We start from the raw sequence: 23859 nt of genomic DNA on the forward strand, positions 1-23859 counted from the left end.
CGCCTTTGCACACCAATGCTGATGACTGGTCATTGGTCAACAATCAAGACACACAACTTCTTGGTTCTGAAGCACAGATAATGTTTTTGAGACAATCATTTGATGCAATACTGTAAGCTTATGTTAGTCACCAGGTCAAATAGGCAAAGGTATCAATGTAAAATACAAACGGAAATAGAGGCTATTAAAATGAAGGGGGGGGGTAAAAAAAAAAAAAGTTTTTTTCCCCCATTCAGATTCACACACTGACGACCCCCCCCCCCCAAAACCTTTTCGGGACCTCCAGTTTGAGAACCACTGGTCTAGAAAAGGGGTATTTAAATCTGACCTACCAGGTGTGGACTACTGCTGGTTCTGTTATACCTGATAATTCATTGCACCCACTTGGTGTCCCAGGTCTAAAAATCAGTCCCTGGTAAGAAGGGAAGAATTATTTTTAAAAGCAACAGAACTGGTTTCAAGGTCCAGATTTGACTTGAAGAGGTCTAGAATTTGAAGAAAAGCAAAGCAGCTCAAATAAACCTCAGTCACTGTTAGAGGTTGTCTCAAGGGGGAATTAAGAACCCATGTAGACAGATGACATCTCTAACAGAACGGTCCGTTTCTATTTGTCTCCTGTCACCGTCAACAGGGACCAGAGGTGACTGGCAGGAGGGTATGCGTTGTGGGGGGGGCTGTTTCTTTCAAGGTTACTAAATGCCTGGTTGAGTCATAGCAGGTGTTGAAAAACCAGTGTTGGAAAAGGTACTCAATTGTCATACTTGAGTAAAAGTAAAGATACCGTAATAGAAAATGACTCAAGTAAAAGTGAAAGTCATCCAGTAAAATACTACTTGAGTAAACATCTAAAAGTATTTGGTTTTAAATATACTTAACCTGTTGGGTCTAGGGGGCAGCATTTGCACGTCTGGATAAAAAAAATGTACCCGATTTAATCTGGTTACTAATCCTACCCAGTAACTAGAATATGCATATACTTATTATATATGGATAGAAAACACTCTAAAGTTTCCAAAACTGTTTGAATGGTGTCTGTGAGTATAACAGAACTCATTTGGCAGGCAAAACCCTGAGACATTTTCTGACAGGAAGTGGATACCTGATGTGTTGTATTGACTTTAAACCTCTCCCATTGAAAAACACAGGGGTTTAGGAATATTTTGGCACTTCCTATTGCTTCCACTAGATGTCACCAGCCTTTACAAAGTGTTTTGAGTCTTCTGGAGGGAGATCTGACCGAACAAGAGCCATGGAACGGTGATGTCCCATTAGACACCTGGCGCGCTACTTCATGTTGGGTACCCTCGTTCCAATACGTTATAAAAGGCTATGCATTCGTCCACCTTGAATATTATTCATGTTCTGGTTAAAAAGGCCCTAATGATTTATGCTATACAACGTTTGACATGTTTGAACGAACGGAAATATATTTTTTCCCCTCGTTCATGACGAGAAGTCCGGCTGGCTTACATCATGTGCTAACGAGACGGAGATTTTTGGACATAAATGATGAGCTTTTTTGAACAAAACTACATTCGTTATGGACCTGTGATACCTGGAAGTGACATCTGATGAAGAGAATCAAAGGTAATGGATTATTTACATAGTATTTTCGATTTTAGATCTCCCCAACATGACGTCTAGTCTGTATCGCAACGCGTATTTTTCTGGGCACAGTGCTCAGATTATTGCAAAGTGTGATTTCCCAGTAAGGTTATTTTTAAATCTGGCAAGTTGATTGCGTTCAAAAGATGTAAATCTATAATTCTTTAAATGACAATATAATATTTTACCAATGTTTTCTAATTTTAATTATTTAATTTGTGACGCTGACTTGACTGCCGGTTATTGGAGGGAAACGATTTCCTCAACATCAATGCCATAGTAAAACGCTGTTTTTGTATATAAATATGAACTTGATAGAACTAAAAATGCATGCATTGTCTAACATAATGTCCTAGGAGTGTCATCTGATGGAGATTGTAAAAGGTTAGTGTATCATTTTAGCTGGTTTTATGGTTTTGGTGACCCTGTCTTTGACTTGACAAAACATTACACACAACTCTTGTAAATGTACTGTCCTAACATACTCTAAATTTATGCTTTCGCCGTAAAACCTTTTTGAAATCGTAAAACGTGGTTAGATTAAGGAGATGTTTATCTTTCAAATGGTGTAACATAGTTGTATTTTTGAAAAATTTGAATTTTGACATTTATTTGGATTCAAATTTGCCGCTCTTGAAATGCACCTGCTGTTGATGGAGTGCACCACAGGTGGCACGCTAGCGTCCCACCTAGCCCCAAGAGGTTAAGTATCAAAAGTAAAAGTATAAACCATTTCAAATTCCTTATATTAAGCAAGCCGGACGACACCATTTCATTCTTTTTTAATTTATGGATAGCTGGGGGCACACTCCAACATAATTTGCAAACGAAGCATTTGTGTTTCCCTCAACTGAATCTAGCTGCTCATATGGAATCCACTACCCAGCATGCCCCGGGGGGGGGGTATCCCTGCCTCGGGGTATCCCAGTTAGGCAATATGTTTAGTGTTTCCTTGACTTGGTAATTGAATTTATACTTAAACTGATGTAGAGAGACAGACGAGCTCAAAGCCTCAAACAATGAGGCCTTCTGAAGAATGCCGTGCAATTATCTACTACCAGGAAGGAGAAACGAACTAACAAGCACTTTTAAACCAGCACACAGCTCAGCTCAAACAGCAGAGAGGGAGTGTGAGCCCAGAGTATAGTGAAAGTGCTGAACAGAGCACTTTACAGGCTGTATGATATTAAGATTAAGATCACTTATACTGGTCAATTGTACACAAGGTCCAACCGAAAAGTGACTTCCACTTTTAACCCAACCCCTCCAAAAGACACACATACAGGTTTGTTGGAGAGGTGTGGGGGGCTGCCACACTGAGCAACCAGGGAGCTGTTGTTGTGGGAGGTTAAGGGCCTTGCTCAAGGGAAAAACGTCAGGCAAAGGCATCTAGGATTTGATACCAGCAACCTTCTGGTTGCCGGCTCACCTCATGGACGATTTGTCCTGTTGGACCCGGGATTCGAACTGGAAACCCTCCGGTTGCTGCCTTACCTCTAACAGCTGGCTACCTGCAACCTTCCTCGCACTGGAGCGTGTAAGCACACACAGGTCCGTGTGTATGCTCAGACACGTTCCTGAAAAGGCAGAGAGAGTGCTGCTATCAAATTCCATTCAAATGTAGTGGTTGGCTGTGCTAGCGGCAGCTCTGGTCAGGGTGAGAGCTGAAGCCTCAGTTTGCCATGTCATGTGTAACGTTTGGTAACAGCATCCTGTTGTAATCTACTGTTCTATTAGAGCTCTAGGACTGTGATTGGGCGGCTTGGGTAAACTGAGGTGCCCTCCAATCACTGCATTCTAAAAGTCCTAATAGATTATTTGTAGGTTTTATTTGGGGATACGGGTGTGTCTGGTTGGTTTGTGGCTAGTGTGTGCTCTACAGAGCATCTTTTGTGCTTTAGGCTGCTGCAGCATGGAACAGAGAGACGGGTGTGCATCTGGCACACAGATACTTGATACTCATTGTGCGTTTGAGTTTGTTTTGGTGTGTGTGGACGAGTTTAACTATACTTGTGGGGACCAGTTATACAAGAATGCGTGTGTGAAGGCTATGTAATGCCTGTACATGCATGAGTCTTGAGTCAGTAACCAATAACACTCATCCATCTGTCAGGCTGCAGTGTAACAAGGTTAGGAGTCACACGCTGCCTCCCTCTGCTATCAATGACGGCCACAGACACACGTTATTGCACTGTTACAGTCAACATGATAGAACAGGCTCTAACCCACTAAGGGAGAGAGCAAGGGTTACTGGCATAGTGGAACTAGGAGCAGGTGGAAAATAACTTTCTGGAAGGCCACACCCACTCCTGTCCATAGGGGCACTCAAGGACAAAGTAGCTGATCTAGGATCAGTGTATCCCCAATGCTAAATTAATGAGCCTACCCCTTAATGGGATGAGAATACCTGATGTGACCCTGGATCGTGGTCAGGGAAGAAAATCAATGGAAGCTACTCTGAGGTAGGCCGGGGCAGAGTACTATAGAGTAGATGTGTGGTAAGCCTCTGGCTTTATCTATGGGACTGAGCTGGTGTAGATGGCAGAACACAGAGAGACGGAGCTAAGATCGAGCCGCTGTAAATTCTAGTCTGACTGACGTCCACACAGGGAGACTGACAGAAACCATTACAGAGGCTAAAATGTTAAGAAATGTCTGGCTGAGACATTTCACTGACTGGGTTCTTATCCAGTCAGTTTCGATCAGGGCCTAGCACTGAGCACTTGGGCAAACTGTGGAATGTACCAGCGCTGCAACAACACTGGGATTATGTAATTCTCTCAGAAAGAATGGCTTGTGTTGACTTCTGTTATTCATTAACTATACAGTTACACACAATTTGAAAGTAAAACTTGCCTACTGTGTTACTACAGAACAGGGCTATTGAAATCTGAGCCTGGAGGTCCGGAGTACTGCTGGGTTTCTGTTCTACCCGTCCTGACAATTCATTTCACCCGCCTGGCGTCGCAGTCACCGATAAGAAGGGAAGATTGATACTCAGCAGTAGTACTTTACCGCAAAGTATCGATTTCTATATATAAAATAAAAACTAGGTAGGGTGATTGAGTGCAACTCGGCTGTACCTGCACCAAAACGCCAGTCATTTTCACCCAATAGCCTGTTCTCCATTTGTTTAATAAACAGTGAGCTAACATGTTCTCAGCACTTCTTTCCAATGACTGATCAAAAGTCCTTTTCTCATGCTCTCTCGACTCTCTGCAGCAGACACACACAGAGCAATATTTTGGGAACATCAAATCGGTATTGAATCGCAATACATATTGTAAGTGCACCTAAGTAGAGTGATAATATCGTATGGTGAGGTCCCTGGCAGTTCCCAGGCCTAATCAACAATGGAACTGACTTGGAGGTCCAGATTTGAATTTGCCTGCTATGGAACATGGTGCGACTGGTCAAGGTGAAACTGCCTCTGTAAACACTATTGATTAAATTAAAGTTGGTTTACAGCGTTTGTGAATCCAGGGGTCATGAGAACAACAACGGTATGACAGTAGCTTGCCCAAGGCGCTCTCGAACTCCATGGAAACAAATCGTCAAGAAGAATTTCCAATCAGTCCGTCCTCCTAAATCTCCTACAATCCCCCTGTGAGCTGGCCGACTAATCAGGGCACAGGGATTCTCAGCCCAGCTGTGGGTGGGCAGCGTTCAGTGAAAACAAACAGGTTTCTATCCACTGCAGGGAGAAACCTATGATCACAGTAAAACCACAACACAGTTATAGTAGAGTTGGAGCCGGGGAGTCTCTCCGCTGATGGGGTTTACTCTAACGAATAGGGATTTACACAAGCGGAAAGAAGAGCAATAAACAGTCTGGAGGGGCCTGCTTCCTGAAGGAGGGATAGGGAGAACAGAGGTCTGAGGAGAGAGTAGAGATTATCCTGCTAAAGGCAAAGCCGCATGATCTCTCTGAAAGAATGGGATCTAAGAGAGTGACTGGAGAAGGAGGAAGTTCATGGGAAAATCCCTACTCTCCAGTACTCAAAATTAATGTGTGTGTGTTCCTGGTTGGATTCTGGGCAGAGAGACAGACGGACAAACATATTGAGAAGCGGAGGAGAAGGTTGCAAAGGTGTATCATTAGTTAAAGAGTGTTTTCCTAGCCAGATGTGTAATTAAGTGCATGTCACTAACTGTGTGCTCGCATGAGGGAAGGGGGTCACTAACTGTGTGCGCGCGAGTGAAGGGGGTCACTAACTGTGTGCGCGCGTGGGGAAGGGGGAAAGCAAATGCAGAAGCTCGTCAGAACAGAAAGCCACACCTTCTTTCCCCAAACACACACCGTGAGATGAGGCAAAAATGATTGGAGCGGAGAGAGAGGGATTCCAAGGATTCTTAACCAGCTGTAGGTGTGTGTGCTTGAGTGGGAGTGTGTGTGTGAAGTATGAGTTGGCTGGTGTGTGTGTCACTGCTGAGGAACTTATGGAATTTTCCTTGTTGGCCCCCTGACAAGGAGGGGGTGTGTGAGAGGGGTGTAAGCATGCCCTTTCCCACACCCAGCCCTTCTCGTCGGTGAGCCAGAGACACAGAAATGGAGGCGAGGAGATGAGGAAATAAGGAAGGGAGGAACTGAGGAGCCTCTACACTGCTCTGAAGTACACACAGCTGGGTCTGGAACATCACACACGCCACCTTGGGTCAGTCTCTGGACCAGTCTTCTGCAATAGGCTAAATCAGACACTTCTGTTTGGTAAGAGGGACGAACTCCTGAGCCTTTTGCGAACCTCTATTACATCTTTCACACCCACACAGGTTTGGGGACTACTTACGCATTGCAGTAAGGTCTCTTTTCAAAGCCTTTGTAATTCTTCATGTTTAGAGTCATTTTGCAGATCTCACAGCTGAAGCATCCTTTGTGCCAGTACTGTCAGAGAGAGAGAGAGAGGGAGGGAGAGAGATTAGACATTCATTTCACTGTTCTCAATGCTAGCATGGAGGACCTAAACCACACAGCATATTCACACCAGGAAGTGACATATGTGGATGAATAAGACCATAATCATCTTTTTAGCTGGAGGAAAGAGGGAGATGGGAGAAAGAGAGAGGTCTGTTTGTCCAGGCGCAGAGGGGTTACTTCCTCTTTCTCTGGGCATGTCTACACAGTGGTTATTTATAAGCCACGTCACGGGACGTGTGGCGTGTTTGCAAAACCCATGCGTGAAGCCCAGTAGCTGACTAGACACCGTTTAGAGCAGAGCCACATCCACTGTTAGAGAGAACTGCCAAAGTCCACCATGACACCCCACCCATCTTCTGTAAAAGTTAACTCCCTCATAGAACAAAGCAGCACTGAGGATTAGAGCTCGACCGATTATGATTTTTCAACGCCGATGCCGATTATTGGAGGACCAGGAAAAAACCCGCTACCGATTAATCTGCCGATTTTTTTATTTATTTGTAATAATGACAATTACAACAATACTGAATGAACACTTATTTTAACTTAATATAATAATATAAAAATACTATCAATTTAGCCTCAAATAAATAATGAAACATGTTCAATTTGGTTTAAATAATGCAAAAACAGTGTTGGAGTAATGCAAATAATGCAAAAAAAAGTGTTGGAGAAGAAAGTAAAAGTGCAATATGTGCCATGTAAAAAAAGCTAAGATTTATGTTCCTTGCTCAGAACATGAGAACATATGAAAGCTGGTGGTTCCTTTTAACATGAGTCTTCAATATTCCCAGGTAAGAAGTTTTAGGTTGTAGTTATTATAGGAATTATAGGACTATTTCTCTCTACACGATTTGTATTTCATATACCTTTGACTATTGGATGTTCTTATAGGCACTTTAGTATTGCCAGTGTAACAGTATAGCTTGCGACCCTCTCCTCGCTCTTACCTGGGCTCGAACCAGGAACACATCGACAACAGCTACCCTCGAAGCAGCATTACCCATGTAGAGCAAGGGGAACAACTACTCCAAGTCTCAGAGCGAGTGACGTTTGAAACGGTATTAGCGTGTACCCCGCTAACTAGCTAGCCATTTCACATCGGTTACAGCAGCCTAATCTCGGGGGTTGAAGTCGTAAACAGCGCAATGCTTGAAGAATTGCGAAGAGCTGCTGGCAAACGCACGAAGGTGCTGTTTGAATGAATGCTTACGAGCCTGCTGCTGCCTACCATCGCTCAGTCAGACTGCTCTATCAAATATCAAATCATAGACTTAATTATAACATAACAACACACGGAAATACGAGCCTTTGGTAATTAATATGGTCGAATCCGTAAACGATCATTTCAAAAACGTTTATTATTTCTGTGAAATACGGAACCGTTCCGTATTTTATCTAACGGGTGGCATCCCTAAGTCTCTAAATATTCCTGTTACATTGCACAACCTTATGTCATAATTATGTACAATTCTGGCAAATGAATTACGGCCTTTGTTAGGAATAAATGGACTTCACACAGTTCGCAATGAGCCAGGCGGCCCAAACTGCTGCATGTACCCTGACTGCATGTACCCTGACTGCATGTACCCTGACTGCATGTACCCTGACTGTTTGCACGGAACACAAGAGAAGTGACAACGTCACATCCCTAGTTATAAGAAATTCATGTTAGCAGGCAATATTAACTAAATATGCAGGTTTAAAAATATATACTTGTGTATTGATATTAAAGAAAGGCATTGATGTTTATGGTTAGGTACATTGGTGCAATGATTGTGCTTTTTTCGCAAATGCGCTTGTTAAATCGTCACCCGTTTGTCGAAGTAGGCTGTGATTCGATGAGAAATTAACAGGCACCGCATTGATTATATGCAACGCAGGACACGTTAGATAAACTAGTAATATCATCAACCATGTGTAGTTAACTAGTGATTATGTGAAGATTGATAGTTTTTTTATAAGACAAGTGTAATGCTAGCTAGCAACTTACCTTGGCTTCTTGCTGCCCTCGCGTAACAGGTAGTCAGCCTGCCATGCAGGCTCCTCGTGGAGTGCAATGTAAGGCAGGTGGTTAGAGCGTTGGACTAGTAACCGGAAGGTTGCAAAAACGAATCCCCGAGGTGACAAGGTAAAAATCTGTTGTTCTGCCCCTGAACAAGGCAGTTAACCCCCGTTCCTAGGCCGTCATTGAAAATAAGAATGTGTTTTTAATCTGACTTGCCTAGTTAAATAAAGGTGTAAAAAAATAATTGAATAATAAATATTCGGCAAATCGATGTCCAAAAATACCGATTACCGATTGTTATAAAAACTTGAAATCGGCCCTAATTAATTGGCCATTCCGATTAAATCGGTCAACCTCTACTGAGGATCCCTGAACAGTTTTATTCATGTTTTAGAGATGAAACCTGCTGGTTTGAGCATCCTGTCAGAAAGTCCTTCTACCATGGTGGATGGAGAGGTAGTTGTGTGCGTTTGAAAAGTCATTCCAACTGCCCCAGGCATCCAGCACACCTTCTTAGTATTCCACTAACGCCACTCTTAATGGTCAGCCACTCTCTGAAGAGGTTGCACAATGACGCGAGTGTCAGAGGATAGACACAGTGTTTAATTAAGAGCTAAATGTCCTGAAAGGTTGTTAACCTAGCTGGCAGCATAATCAAGGCCTCAAAGTCACACCGCCTTGATATTCCTGGCCTTGTGTGGAGATCTAACGTTAATCAGAAACACACACATCTAGTGACTGAACCAGTTTCCCTGCCCTGACCCTACTCACCCATAGCCATTCACAACACTGCCAACAGAGCACATTGAGCTCTCTTGATGGGATGACTGACTGCTGGAAAAGACGTGTGTTCAGTTTGATTTGACCCTCTCTCTTCCTTTCCGTCCATCTCTGCAAGCCTGGGTCTCCTTCTCTCCCTCTATCCATATTCACAACAGCCCTATCCTTCTTAGTCTCACTCACACACACACACACACACACCCCCCCGCCTCTCGACAGCAGGCTGATCTGTGGCCTGAGGGTTCAGAGGGGGACCGAGGGAGGGAGGCTAGAGGGAAAGAGGAAGGAACATGAAAGGAGGGAGAGAGCGAGGGGAGGGAGGGGTGGATGAGAGCAACGCCAGGGAGTGAGGCAATGATCTGGCCGTTCCTGCTGTCAAGGGAAGGCAAGAGAGAGGGAGGGAGAAAGATACAGTCCTTATTAACGTGGCTCTAGGGTATTCTCTAGTCAGCCATTCCTTTTTCTCCCTCTTCCGCTCACTAAACATTTTCCACTACTTGCCTACACACACACACACACACACACACACACACACACACACACAAATAAGACAGTCCACTGAAGCAGATAGACAAACATACATTCATTCAAACACACACAGTAGATTGTGCAGTGTCCCTGTGGTGGGAATAGGGCATTACAGCTGGGGGTATCCATCAGGTCTAGAGGTCGACCCGACTAATTGGCATTGCCGATTAATTAGGGCCGATTTCAATCGGTAATCTGCATTTTTGGACGCCGATTATGGCCGATTACATTGCAATCCACGAGGAGACTGCATGGCAGGCATACCTGTTACGCGAGTGCATCAAGGAGCCAAGGTAAGTTGCTAGCTAGCATTAAACTTATCTTATAAAAAACAATAAATCTTCACATAATCACTAATTAACTACACATGGTTGATGATATTACTAGCTTATCTAACGTGTCCTGCGTTGCATATAATCGATGCGGTGCCTGTTAATTTCATCGAATCACAGCCTACTTCAACTTCGCCAAACGGGGGATGATTTAACAAGCGCATTTGCGAAAAAAGCACAATCGTTGCACCAATGTACCTAACCATAAACATCAATGCCTTTCTTAAAATCAATACACAAGTATACATTTTAAAACCTGCATATTTAGTTAAAATAAATTCATGTTAAATGGCAATATTAACTAGGAAAATTGCATAATTTCTCTTGCGTTCAGTGTAAGCAGAGTCAGGGTATATGCAACAGTTTGGGCCGCCTGGCTCGTTGCGAACTAATGTGCCAGAATTGTACATAATTATGACATAACATTGACGGTTGTGCAATGTAACAGCAATATTTAGACTTAATAATGCCACCCGTTAGATAATACACAGAACGGTTCCGTATTTCACTGAAAGAATAAACATTTTGTTTTCGAAATTATAGTTTCCGGATTTTACCATATTAATGACCAAAGGCTCGTATTTCTGTGTGTTTATTATAATTAAGTCTATGATTTGATATTTGATAGAGCAGTCTGACTGAGCGATGGTAGGCAGCAGCAGGCTCGTAAGCATTCATTCAAACAGCACTTTCCTGCGTTTGCCAGGAGTTCTTCGCAATGCTTGAAGCACAGCTCTGTTTATGACTTCAAGCCTATCAACTCCTGAGATTAGGCTGGCAATACTATAGTGCCTATAAAAACATCCAATAGTCAAAGGTATATGAAATACAAATGGTAGAGAGAAATAGTCCTATAATAACTACAACCTAAAACTTCTTACCTGGGAATATTGAAGACTCATGTTAAATGGAACCACCAGCGTTCATATGAGCAAGGAACTTAAAACGTTTGTTTTTTTACATGGCACATATTGCACTTTTACTTTCTTCTCCAACACGGTTTTTGCATAATTTTTTAGATAGATATAAAAAAATATATATAAAAAATGGCAGATTAATCGGTATCGCCTTTTTTGGTCCTCCAATAACCGCTATTGGCTTTGAAAAAACATAATCGGTCGATCTCTAATCAGGTCCCTGTGTGTTCTACAGTGATACAGGCTGGGGGTATCATCAGGTCCCTGTGTGGTCTACAGTGATACAGGCTGGGGGTATCATCAGGTCCCTGTGTGGTCAACAGTGATACAGGCTGGGGGTATCCATCAGGTCCCTGTGTGTTCTACAGTGATACAGGCTGGGGGTATCCATCAGGTCCCTGTGTGTTCTACAGTGATACAGGCTGGGGGTATCCATCAGGTCCCTGTGTGTTCTACAGTGATACAGGCTGGGGGTATCCATCAGGTCCCTGTGTGGTGAACAGTGATACAGGCTGGGGGTATCATCAGGTCCCTGTGTGGTCAACAGTGATACAGGCTGGGGGTATCATCAGGTCCCTGTGTGTTCTACAGTGATACAGGCTGGGGGTATCCATCAGGTCCCTGTGTGGTGAACAGTGATACAGGCTGGGGGTATCATCAGGTCCCTGTGTGGTCAACAGTGATACAGGCTGGGGGTATCCATCAGGTCCCTGTGTGTTCTACAGTGATACAGGCTGGGGGTATCATCAGGTCCCTGTGTGGTCTACAGTGATACAGGCTGGGGGTATCCATCAGGTCCCTGTGTGGTCAACAGTGATACAGGCTGGGGGTATCATCAGGTCCCTGTGTGTTCTACAGTGATACAGGCTGGGGGTATCATCAGGTCCCTGTGTGTTCTACAGTGATACAGGCTGGGGGTATCATCAGGTCCCCGTGTGGTCAACAGTGATACAGGCTGGGGGTATCCATCAGGTCCCTGTGTGTTCTACAGTGATACAGGCTGGGGGTATCATCAGGTCCCTGTGTGGTCTACAGTGATACAGGCTGGGGGTATCATCAGGTCCCTGTGTGGTCTACAGTGATACAGGCTGGGGGTATCATCAGGTCCCTGTGTGGTCAACAGTGATACAGGCTGGGGGTATCATCAGGTCCCTGTGTGTTCTACAGTGATACAGGCTGGGGGTATCATCAGGTCCCTGTGTGGTCTACAGTGATACAGGCTGGGGGTATCATCAGGTCCCTGTGTGTTCTACAGTGATACAGGCTGGGGGTATCATCAGGTCCCTGTGTGGTCAACAGTGATACAGGCTGGGGGTATCATCAGGTCCCTGTGTGGTCTACAGTGATACAGGCTGGGGGTATCCATCAGGTCCCTGTGTGTTCTACAGTGATACAGGCTGGGGGTATCATCAGGTCCCTGTGTGTTCTACAGTGATACAGGCTGGGGGTATCATCAGGTCCCTGTGTGGTCTACAGTGATACAGGCTGGGGGTATCCATCAGGTCCCTGTGTGGTCTACAGTGATACAGGCTGGGGGTATCATCAGGTCCCTGTGTGGTCAACAGTGATACAGGCTGGGGGTATCCATCAGGTCCCTGTGTGTTCTACAGTGATACAGGCTGGGGGTATCATCAGGTCCCTGTGTGGTCAACAGTGATACAGGCTGGGGGTATCATCAGGTCCCTGTGTGGTCAACAGTGATACAGGCTGGGGGTATCCATCAGGTCCCTGTGTGGTCTACAGTGATACAGGCTGGGGGTATCAGGTCCCTGTGTGTTCTACAGTGATACAGGCTGGGGGTATCCATCAGGTCCCTGTGTGGTCTACAGTGATACAGGCTGGGGGTATCATCAGGTCCCTGTGTGGTCTACAGTGATACAGGCTGGGGGTATCATCAGGTCCCTGTGTGGTCTACAGTGATACAGGCTGGGGGTATCATCAGGTCCCTGTGTGGTCTACAGTGATACAGGCTGGGGGTATCATCAGGTCCCTGTGTGTTCTACAGTGATACAGGCTGGGGGTATCATCAGGTCCCTGTGTGGTCTACAGTGATACAGGCTGGGGGTATCATCAGGTCCCTGTGTGGTCTACAGTGATACAGGCTGGGGGTATCATCAGGTCCCTGTGTGGTCTACAGTGATACAGGCTAGGTTAAAATAAAAGCATGCAGCACATTACTACTAATTAATATTAGTAATATTATTAGTATTATAATACTAATACAGCACACTATAAATCATCTTCTCTCCTCACTGTCTGGAGAGGGTCAGTATATCCACCACGACAGCCGCGGATACACATTACAACACTACGGAATAGACAAGACAACTACAATGACTAGGGGAGGATTGTTGAACAAAGAGTGTTTCCAGAACATATAGCAGGGATTCCTGGATGCAGTTTATCCACTACGGGACAAAAGCATTTGCCTTAAATCCATGACCCCATTCTCTCCGATACCTTTTCAGAATTCTAGTCTGTTCTCACACTGGCCTTTACGGACGGACCACCCAGGACTGTGTGTGTGTGTGTGTGTGTGTGTGTGTGTGTGTGTGTGTGTGTGAAGCTGCTGACCAGCAGAGCCGGGCTGAGGCAGACAAAGGAGTGGGCTCATTCTGGACACAGGCCCTGGTCAATGGAGCTCTGATCCACAGCCAGCCAGCAACACTGGGCCAAACCTATACCCCAACCACACTACACAGGCCCAGTCAGAGAGATAAGACCCACTGGCGGATGCATCGTCTTTGCCTCTCCCTCTCTGTGGCTCTGCCATGTCAAATCGCTGACAGATCAAACACCACCACTGTGTGGGTAGTTCACAATTCTACTAAAATCTAGGCCTCAGCTTTTTCCAGATGCGGTGGCCATTTTAGAAGGCGTCTGTCCACCTGTCTAAATATTCATCCCAACCTAATGTCTCAACTCCAGTCTCCCCGTTGCCATACGCTCTACATTCCCTCTGGGCATCTCCCCTAATCTGTAATCCTAATCTGTGTTATTGAGCAGTGATGGATAAACAAATAGAACAAAGAGGGACCCAATAGAATGTGTGACTGCGGGCGCTAATGCCGCAAACGGAGGGGTTAAGGTGAGCTGAATGGCAGCAGTGGACTTTGATCCTGTGTTTACCGGGGTAAACTCAATATTGACCTTGGGCGAATTCCAGTTCCATAGAGAACAGGCTTGGATTGCAGCCGTGTCAAAAAAAAATATAATACCTGGCCGAAACCTGCAAACCCACCAGGTCAGGACTACTCCCTCCCACAGATTCCATGGCCATCTCTGGGGCCAATACACCACTGAGAGACAAGGAGAGGAGGAGCGATTCATTTAGAACGAGGGAATGAGACTATCAGTGTTCAGACTCCAGAAGAACCCGGCTGGGGCCTGAGTGGGTGCTGAGGCTGAGAGGCTGGATCAGGCAGTCAGTAAGAGAATCGGGACACGGCAGAAACGAAGGCCGAGAAAATGTGATCCAGTAAAAAGCAGGACTGTCTCCCTGCATCAGCGCAGCTCCCGGGCATGTGTGTCTGTCAGCAGGGGCCCAGGACTAAATGTTGTGAACGTGCTCGGTCAGCCTAACGATCCCTCAGACTGCGGCCGAGACCCCGCCCAGTATGGACAGACCCCAGGCTATAGGAGGCACTCAAGACACGTTGTCTGGCTGTGTGCACACCCGATAGGGACACTACTACACTCACAAGGTTATCAGACACACACACGCACTCATTCACTGTGTGTGTGTGTGTGTGTGTGTGTGTGTGTGTGTGTGTGTGTGTGTGTGTGTGTGTGTGTGTGTTTGCCTCAGTGAGCCCACATCTGGCTGCCACTAACTCAGGGTTTCCCCTAAACTCAATCCTCAGGACCCCAAGGGGTGCACATTTTGGTTGTTGCCCCAGCACTACACAGCTGATGCAACTAATCAACTGAGCATTTGAATCAGGTGTGTAGTGCTAGGGCAAAAAACTAAAAAGTGCACCGAGTTTGGGAAATGCTACACTAACTCATTAAATCCCACTGTTAATTATTGAACTACCTGATGCGTTTGCTTTTACCACACTCAAATGCTTATGTTGGCCAGTGGGAGAAGCACAGCGCTCGCTAAAATATGCACTTAACACGCATCAACAGACCACTTGTGGTGAGTGTGTGGAGATCTGCTGTAGTGTGCTTAGACAGAGACACCGCCTGCCCGGCACCAAACAATTCTGAAATCCCTGATTGTGGAGAGCTGAGAGACTCAGGGCATTTTGGTAGAATGTTGAATCACTTGTTTCTGGACAGGAAGAACAGACCCAGCTTGAACTGTTCATTTACAGTTCGTCTGAACAGTCCCTTCTCCACAGTCTTTTCCTAAATTCTCTCTCACACAGAGAGAACAGGAAAATCAAATCTCTGTATTCCTATTAATAGAACCATAGTATTGAGAGCAATGGGTGTCCCAGTTCCATAGACACACATACAGAGCACAGAACTAACTACCTTACCAAGTCACCTGACCAGGGAAGCAACGCATGAGTCACTACCTCAGGTGACTGACTCCACCATGGACCCTGCCTCTGATCTGAGTCACAAATGGAGGCGACTGACTGGAAAAACCGCTCACCCCTCGGACAACATTAATCAGTTTTTAAAATACATTCCATCTAAATTTTGCCAAACTATTTAAATAGGCCTAGGCTCATTTCAGTGGAAAAACACTGAATTACATGACTTGCTTGTCTGATCAGACCGTATCAGAAAGGCCTATTTGAATAAGATCAACTGACAGATCATCAGTGTTAGTCATGGACGCCGTGTATTTGAATGAGCCTGTTATAAACAGTCTATAGAACGGTCCAGTCAGTGCTGACAGGCGGTAGGCAGACTAGCGTGCAGAGAGTTGGCACTGCTGATCCTGACGAGATAGCCAGGAGGGGGCCATTTGGGGAGAGAGGGGTTTTGCATATGTTTTTTGCAGAGCAACAGTGCATGATGAGGCTTGTGCCTGTAGGGGTGTGACTGCATCAGCCAAGATGATGAGCGGGGGAGTGGACATGACTCAGCTACAGGGGAGGAGTTGAGTGTGACCTCTCAGCTTTCCTTAAAATGATGGTGGCGGTATCTGTTGGTTCAGTCAACAGATTGCATTCTGACCTTTGACCTAACTAAGACTGTGTACCATGCAGGGTTGTGTCTGGATCAAAAGGGGCTTAAGGTGGTGGGTGTGGCAGAGGGTGCAGCAGATTGTTAGAGCGGCAGGAAATTTTTTTTTTTTTTTTTTTTTTACACACTTCTTTTAGCATTCTAAGCCAATTTCCTGCAATTCTACACATTTATATTTCTACATTTTTGTATTTGACCTTTATTTAACTAGGCAATTCAGTTAAGAAGAAATTCTTATTTACAGTGACGGCCTAGTTACCCATGGACCTGAGAGAAATGTTTGCTTTTTTAAAGCCATTTTCCTGCAATTCTATATATTCTACCATGGAGATGAGAGAAAATGTTGCTGTTATACAGCCAATTTTCTCAAATGCTATGCATTTTGCCATGGCTAATGCAGTGTTCTTCTGCTAAAACATAAGATCTATACTGCTAAATTAATTATTTTTGGAATTGTCAATTCTCCCTTACTGTCTAGCTTTCATTGATGATTGTTAGTTCTCAAAGATTCAATTATTTTAAAATACATAGGTCCATAATCTTTTCTACATATTTTTAGTTTATTTAACTAGATAAGTCAGTTAAGAACAAATTATTATTTTCAATGACGGCCTAGGAACAGTGGGTTAACTGCCTTGTTCACGGGCAGAACGACAGATAGAGTCCAACGCTCTAACCACTAGGCTACCTGCCGCCCGTTCTACATACTTTATACATTTGCGTTTAGTCGTTTCAGTTTACACTGAAAGCGTTTTTCCAGTCGCAATTTAATTAAATAATTTTAAACAGGAGCCACAATAAATCTTAATCTTATCCTCCAGGGCTCTATTTTATAATATCTGGAATGTGATTAGAACTAACCATAACCAATTTCAGAAAGCGGTACTAAAATGTTAAAAAATAAAATAAATACGCCACATAATTTGATAATCTAAAATGCACCTTGAGGGAATGTCAATGATGAGGTGAGCCTTGCTTCGCCTGTTTATGCATGCCATTTATATGGCTACATTTTGACCATTCTTGTTATTTTGAAACCTCTACCCTGCATTTACTCAGAGCAAAAAAAACACCATACCCAAACCGGACTCGCAAATTGATTTTGTCCCCCCACACCAAACGCGATCACGACATGCAGGTTGAAATACCAAAACAAACTCTAAACCAATTATATTAATTTGGGAACAGGTCGAAGAGCATTAAACATTTATGGCAATTTAGCTAGCTAGCTTTCAGTTGCTAGCTAATTTGTCCTATTTAGCTAGCTTGCTGTTGCTAGCTAATTTGTCCTGGGATATAAACGTTGAATTGTTATTTTACCTGAAATCCACAAGGTCCTCTACTCCGACAATTAATCCACACATAAAATGGCCAACCGAATAATTTCTAGTCATCTTGCCTGCTTCCAGGCTTTTTCTTTAGACTTAATACGGTGATTGCAATCTAACTTTCATTATAAAGGTGTATTACCATGACTGACCAACCTCAGTTCATCTTTCAATCACCAACATGGGTATAACCAATGAGGAGATGGCACATGGGTATCTGCTTCTATAAACCAATGAGGAGATGGGAGAGGCAGGACTTGCACCACGTTCAGCGTCACAAATAGAACGGACTTCTATTTTAGCTCCTGGCAACGCAGACGCTCGTTGGCGCGCGCGAGCAGTGTGGGTGCAATGATTGAATAACATGCATGTGTAAAAGTATTTTGCGACACGAGCGGTGTGGTAAGCATGAAAGCTAGGACTGGACGATTTGACCAAAATATCATTGTTTTATACTTTTCAATTCAACTTCAACCTGAAATAATTACCTACATTTCCATACATTTCTGCATTTCCAGCACTCATTTGAGATCATTTCCACACTGCCACGATATGGGCAAAAATACTAGGCCTTATTTTTTACCAAAATGTTGCAATTGCGATTTAGATCAAAACAATTGGGTGAAATTTTGGAATCATGGAAATAGAATGTTTATTATAATTCTATAGTTCGAATATAAATAATAGTGGGCACTTTGAATACAGTGTTGATTGACATGACAACGAATGAAAATGCCATGGATGAGTTATTGTGACAGGGTAGGAACGAAAATGTTACACGTTTCCTAGGGGACCCTATAATTTTTGGCTACATTAAATCTTTATTCATATAGCCAACATATTCATGCTTCGCCTATTCCTCTTTGATTTAGAAGACTCTGTTGCACAAACAACTTGCTGATTTAGGCCTCCACCAGCACTGGTATCAGGCTGTATTAGCTAGCTACGATTGCTCTGACTAGCCAGCTAACTAGCAATTAGCATTAGTGGCTAACAATTTAGCTTAACTTGCTAAGAAAATACAAACTAGCTGTTTGCAGATGTAAGAAAGAAACTAATATTGTAATTATACAACACTTGAGGATTTATTTTAAGATCAAATTGGAAACAGTTGCATGTGCTGCAATGACCATAGAGACTGAAAGAAAGGTGTCCAGTGGTCAAGCAACAACAAATGCTCTCCTTGAGTGACAGGGGGCGGGACTAGGTCTGTGTGGAAAGCGCGTGGAGAGAGAGCGGAGAGAGATGACTCAAGTAACGAAGTAAACTATAAAAATGGACGTCACACACGGCATATCACATTTAACAAACCAAACGTTCAAATACTGTTATAGAAGGTAAAGTAAAAACCCAAACCGGTCCATGCATCAATACCGGTATATAGTCAAATACGGTATACTGCCTAGCCCTAATGTAACCTTTTATGATCTTTTTAAAAGCTTTTATCAAGTTAGCTTATGAACGCATTCCAAAATGTTACCTTGCATGTTAAGAGCCGATATTTCAGCCGGAACACGAGATAATAGACTTTGTTTTATTCTTCTTTAGGGCCTTATGTGCGTGCTTCCCCTCCCTGAACCTGCCTTTCTTCCAGAGTTGAGGAAGATCACGGGTTTCTCTTTCTCTCTCTCCCTACTCTCCCCCTCTACCTGCGGGAGGCTCTGCTTTTCAAAGAGGAGAGGAACTTGTGAGCTTCTTCCCTGCTGGGCAGAAACTGATAAGGCCTTCACCCTACTGCCTGGGCCGCTCACACCCAGGTACACACGTTTGAAGCCACAGAGCAGACGTATAGTGGTATTTATGTCAAAATATTGATAAAGCAGGTAAGACTCCTTGCAGAAATGGTTGCCCATAGGGAGAGAGAGAACGTCCATCCAAATGAAGAAAAAAAAAAGTATAGGTACGAGTCACAGACAGGGTAGAAGGTACATATTGAGTACGTGATTACCTGTATACAGAATCTCCCACACAGGAAATCATGCCATCAATATAACAGAGACTCTTAGAACAATGCAGAAACACAGACGTACACATTATCAACTGTCTTGCACACAGTCAAACAAATCCAGTCTTTCAAATAGGCATACACGCACACAGCCATGTTTACGAGCTTGGTTAAACCAGGTTTGCATAGTGTGTACAGTCAGCACTATGGTTATGAATAACCTACTATCTGGCAAAATCCCATCTCCTGCAGTTAACATAACCCTTACAGTGAGGCCCCTGGTCCTCAACAGCACTCATCTGTTTCGATAGCTAGGAGGACTTGTCAAAAACCTCTGAAGCATAGTACTGCATTAGTAACAGGCAACATCAACATATTGAACGCAAGACATAAGTATGCCTAATCTCTTAAGTCTCACATAACAATTCCTGTCTTTACACCTCATCCTCAGGTGCCCCCTCCTCCTGCAGATCCCAGCCCTGTCCCACTATAATGAAATGCAGGGCGGCAGACAAACAAGCGTCTATGACCCAGCTTCTCCACAGCACAGCCCCATACATTACACCAGAAGACAGTTTGTCAGGTAAGCAAGTATTCAGCGGTCGCAGAGGGATCCGCACGCTGCAGCCTTGACTACCTTCACCTGAACCAGACTGGAAAAACTGCCGCCCGTCGCGGCTGGCCTCGTCTGGTTTAAACAAACGAGAAGGGCAGCCAGTGCCCAGAAGGGGAATATGGAGGTTGTTTTCATGTCTGAGGAGGAGAGCGCTGATGCGGAATAGCAGCTAAGACAGACAGACGCTCCCTGGGCTCAGAGGGAGAGACAAGGCAGCACAGCAGGCCTCTGACAGAGCACATTTTTATGGGAGTGTCTGTCTGCCGGAATGTGCGCCGCGTCGGGGCGGCGTGCTCACGATTTTCCAGAGAACACGGTGGCGGTTCTGCAGATGTTCAGTTCACCTGATTTCTAGCCAGAACACCCAGAAACAGTTTACATGAATATGTAAGGGATAGTTTTATTTTGGGATCAACATTTCAATCCAAGGTCAGGGTTGTCAATTTCATCTCCATCCTGTCGGACAACAATAACAAGGGCCTTGTTCTTGCGCAACACGGAGTATGAGGAGTTCAAACCCATGGGAGTGCAGTGCACACAAGTATTGGCATCTCTGATGTCTGGTAATGTGCGCTATCATCTCTCACCAGACGCTCCATCTATCGACCCAAATAGCTTACACCCACTTATGGTCGACTACACAAGGCCTTCCCAATGTCCAGTAGACAATTTGTAAACTTGCCCCCGGCATCACAAGGCTGAGAGTGTGTAGAAAATGCCTATGCATCCTTCTCTCACCACAAAGGGTGACCCCACCCACATCCTCCACTAGAGTAATGCAATGTGCACTCTGCTCAGTGCGCTCTGGCAGCAAAAGTAACGGACCTACAAATTACACAAAGAGGGACCACATGAGAATGTGATTATTATAGCCTTGGCCTATCCTGTGCGCATAAAGAAGTGGGTACAGGGATTGTGCGGTTCAGCTTGATTGACAAGAGTGTAAGGGAAAGGGAGATGCATTCAGTTGTACAACTGACTAGGTATTCAACTGAAATGTGTCTTACGCATTTAACCCAACCCCTCTGAATCAGAGAGGTGCAGGGGGGCTGCCATAATTGACAACCACGTCTTCCACGCTCGGGGAACAGTGGGTTAACTGCCTTGCTCAGGGGCAGAACGTCAAATTTTTACCTTGTCAGCTCGGGGATTCGATCCAGCAACCTTTCGGTTACTGGCCCAACACGCTAAACACTTGGCTAGATGTGCCATAAAGGTATTGTCGTTTCCGTTGACAGCATAAATAACAATGAGCTACACAAGACAACAACTGACAGGTACAACATGCTGCAGAACATGTGTTACTGCAGTACTGAGTGACAAGAGACAAGACCACGATAGTAGAGTGACTGTTTTATATTACACTCGCTAGTCTGTGCGTGCACACAAAGCCCTCACAGATGGATGTTGTGACATTGTGTGGACTTTTTAAAAAGTATTGACAATTTCACCTAACGTGTGAAGCATGGCTCTGTTCCCTTTGAGTTTTAAATCTTCCACACCTTGATAGATTACACTTCCTTATCCGGAGTAGCGTGTGCGAGCTGCTAGCAAACACTGGATTTTGATAAGGCACTATATTGCAACTGAACCCCAAATTATTGTTCCAACCTGAAAAACCAAGATGCTTAGCTTGAGTCAAACAAACACTGACACAAATTACACCAGGAAGTTATGGCTATGAAATTCGCGATGGTAACGCGTCACATGTTTATTTCTGGATTTGGTGAGAACTGAAACTAACTTCGAAATCACGAACATGCTCATTAATCTCGCTATCTAGGTAACGTTACGTTAACTTAAATTAACAGTTTGGGCTAACCTAGTAAGATAGATTTCACAATGCAACGGAGTAAATCTTTAATGCCATCAATCACAATCTGGCACTTTGGTCTGATGTTTGGCTGATGGCAATGTTAACCACATTGCTGTCATTGATAACGTTAGCTAGCTAACCAGACGTTAACGCGGCGAGCTAAAACTGGCTTGTCTGTGGTGAAAACAGGAAACACTTCGTTCAAGCATTCAAATCTGTTAAAATCCAACGTGGCAAATGTGAAATAAAAATCTGAATTTAAAACGTCTACTTAGCTAGATAACATTACTAGCTAGTAAACCTAATTAGCTAGTTAGCTAAACGTCCATCAACAAATCAAAAGAGCAAGCTAGCTAACGTTACTAGTCGTTCACAATCACATCCACACAGACAGGTAACGTGCTATCTAGCTAATGTTAGCCTACCTGCCCGGGCATCACAAATCATTAAACACGCTAAAGAAAATTGTATTGAAAATGGAATGATTAATACACAAACAGAAGCAGGGGACTGCGAATTCAAATGTTTGGTTGCAAATATTTTTTCCCTTACCTTGTCCAGACAATTCACTTTTTCCGTGGGGTACACGATTGTGCCACATCTGCCACACGACGGATTCATGTTTGAGGAATGCTGTCTAGTTGGATAAATTAAACGATTAAAAAAAATATTTGTCAAGTAAAAGTGTTCTTCCCAAACAATACGTGTCGAGTTTGACGGATGGATTTATCAAATCCGGGAGATTGTTGTCGTTCTAATCGCACAGCTGGCTGTCAGTACACGAACCAGACACGTAAAGCGCGGGCACGGCGCCTCTCTTTCCAATGCCGCGCTCCCGATGAGAAAGGAAAGGGGGTGGTCCCACGGGAGACACTTGATTTCAGAGGCGACGTTTATAATTGGATAAATCCCGTGATCAGATATCAATCTATGGAGATCGATCAGCGTATACTATATTTGATACTGAAATCCAACGCAAATAGCAATACTCAATGCTTTTAAGTTGGTTGATTCCATGGAATGCGGAACTAGATTTATCACACCGCCATCATTTGTCGTCACTAGTTACCACAGCCACAAAGTCATAAACTCCGCCTATTTCTAAAATGTATCTTCTTCTAATTTGATTTTAAACCTAAACCCAGCCTTAACCCTAAACTTAACCACACCTTATGTCTAACCCTAATCTTCAATTAAGACCAACAAATTAATTTTGTGTTTTTATGAATTTTTTTGATAAAGCCCATTTTTACTTTGTAGCTGTGCTATCTAGTGGAAACCACCATCACAGTGGAACAGGCGCAGGACAACATCGTGAACATGACTTAGAAAAAGTATCTAGAATACACGCCAACGATTTTTATTCCACATGATGATCATGCCATCTGCTACAATCTGTATGTAGGCTGCTGTAAAGGCCTACATGAAATACAGTTGTAAATGAGTTTGGTTTGGGTGACATCTGCTGTCGCAAATCAGAATTGGTTTCACTGGTCAGGATGCAGAAATTACAGGCCCACTTTGAGTTTTCTCCTTTTCTGGTTGACATTACAATTAAACATTATTCATTCAAATGGCTTTATTATTTCAAAGTGCTGTATTTCAAAACAGGATCCTCAATCTGGGTTTAATTTGGAAGGTCAAAGTCATGTACGAAGAGCACTGAATTGCCTCTGATTAATTTATGAAATACATTCTTGGCATACACAGTACCAATCAAAAGTTTGGACACACCTACTCATTCAAGGGTCTTACTTTATTTGTACTATTTTCTACATTGTAGAATAATAGTGAAGCCATCAAAATTATGAAATAACAAATATGGAATCATGTAGTAACCAAAAAAGTGTTATACAAAATACATGTTATATTTGAGATTCTTCAAAGTAGCCACCCTTTGCTTTGAGAGTGTACAAAGCTGTCA

At 43.9% G+C, this 23859-nt stretch overlaps 1 protein-coding gene across 1 annotated transcript in view; it reads right to left on the bottom strand.

Moving 5' to 3' along the window:
- The window catches only part of LOC106600981 (LIM and SH3 domain protein 1), a 46475-nt gene extending 23499 nt beyond the window's left edge, over positions 1 to 22976 (bottom strand). Inside the window, exons 1-2 of the mRNA XM_014192799.2 lie at positions 22488 to 22976; positions 6393 to 6487 (exon numbers count right to left, since the gene is read on the bottom strand). Of these exons, the coding sequence (XP_014048274.1) occupies positions 6393 to 6487; positions 22488 to 22556 (164 nt within the window). The 5' untranslated portion in view covers positions 22557 to 22976. The remainder of the gene's footprint in view (positions 1 to 6392; positions 6488 to 22487) is intronic.
- Between the last annotated feature and the right edge of the window lie 883 nt (positions 22977 to 23859).

The sequence above is a fragment of the Salmo salar genome, chromosome ssa03 (genome assembly GCF_905237065.1).
Source record: "Salmo salar chromosome ssa03, Ssal_v3.1, whole genome shotgun sequence".
Lineage (NCBI taxonomy): Eukaryota > Metazoa > Chordata > Actinopteri > Salmoniformes > Salmonidae > Salmo > Salmo salar.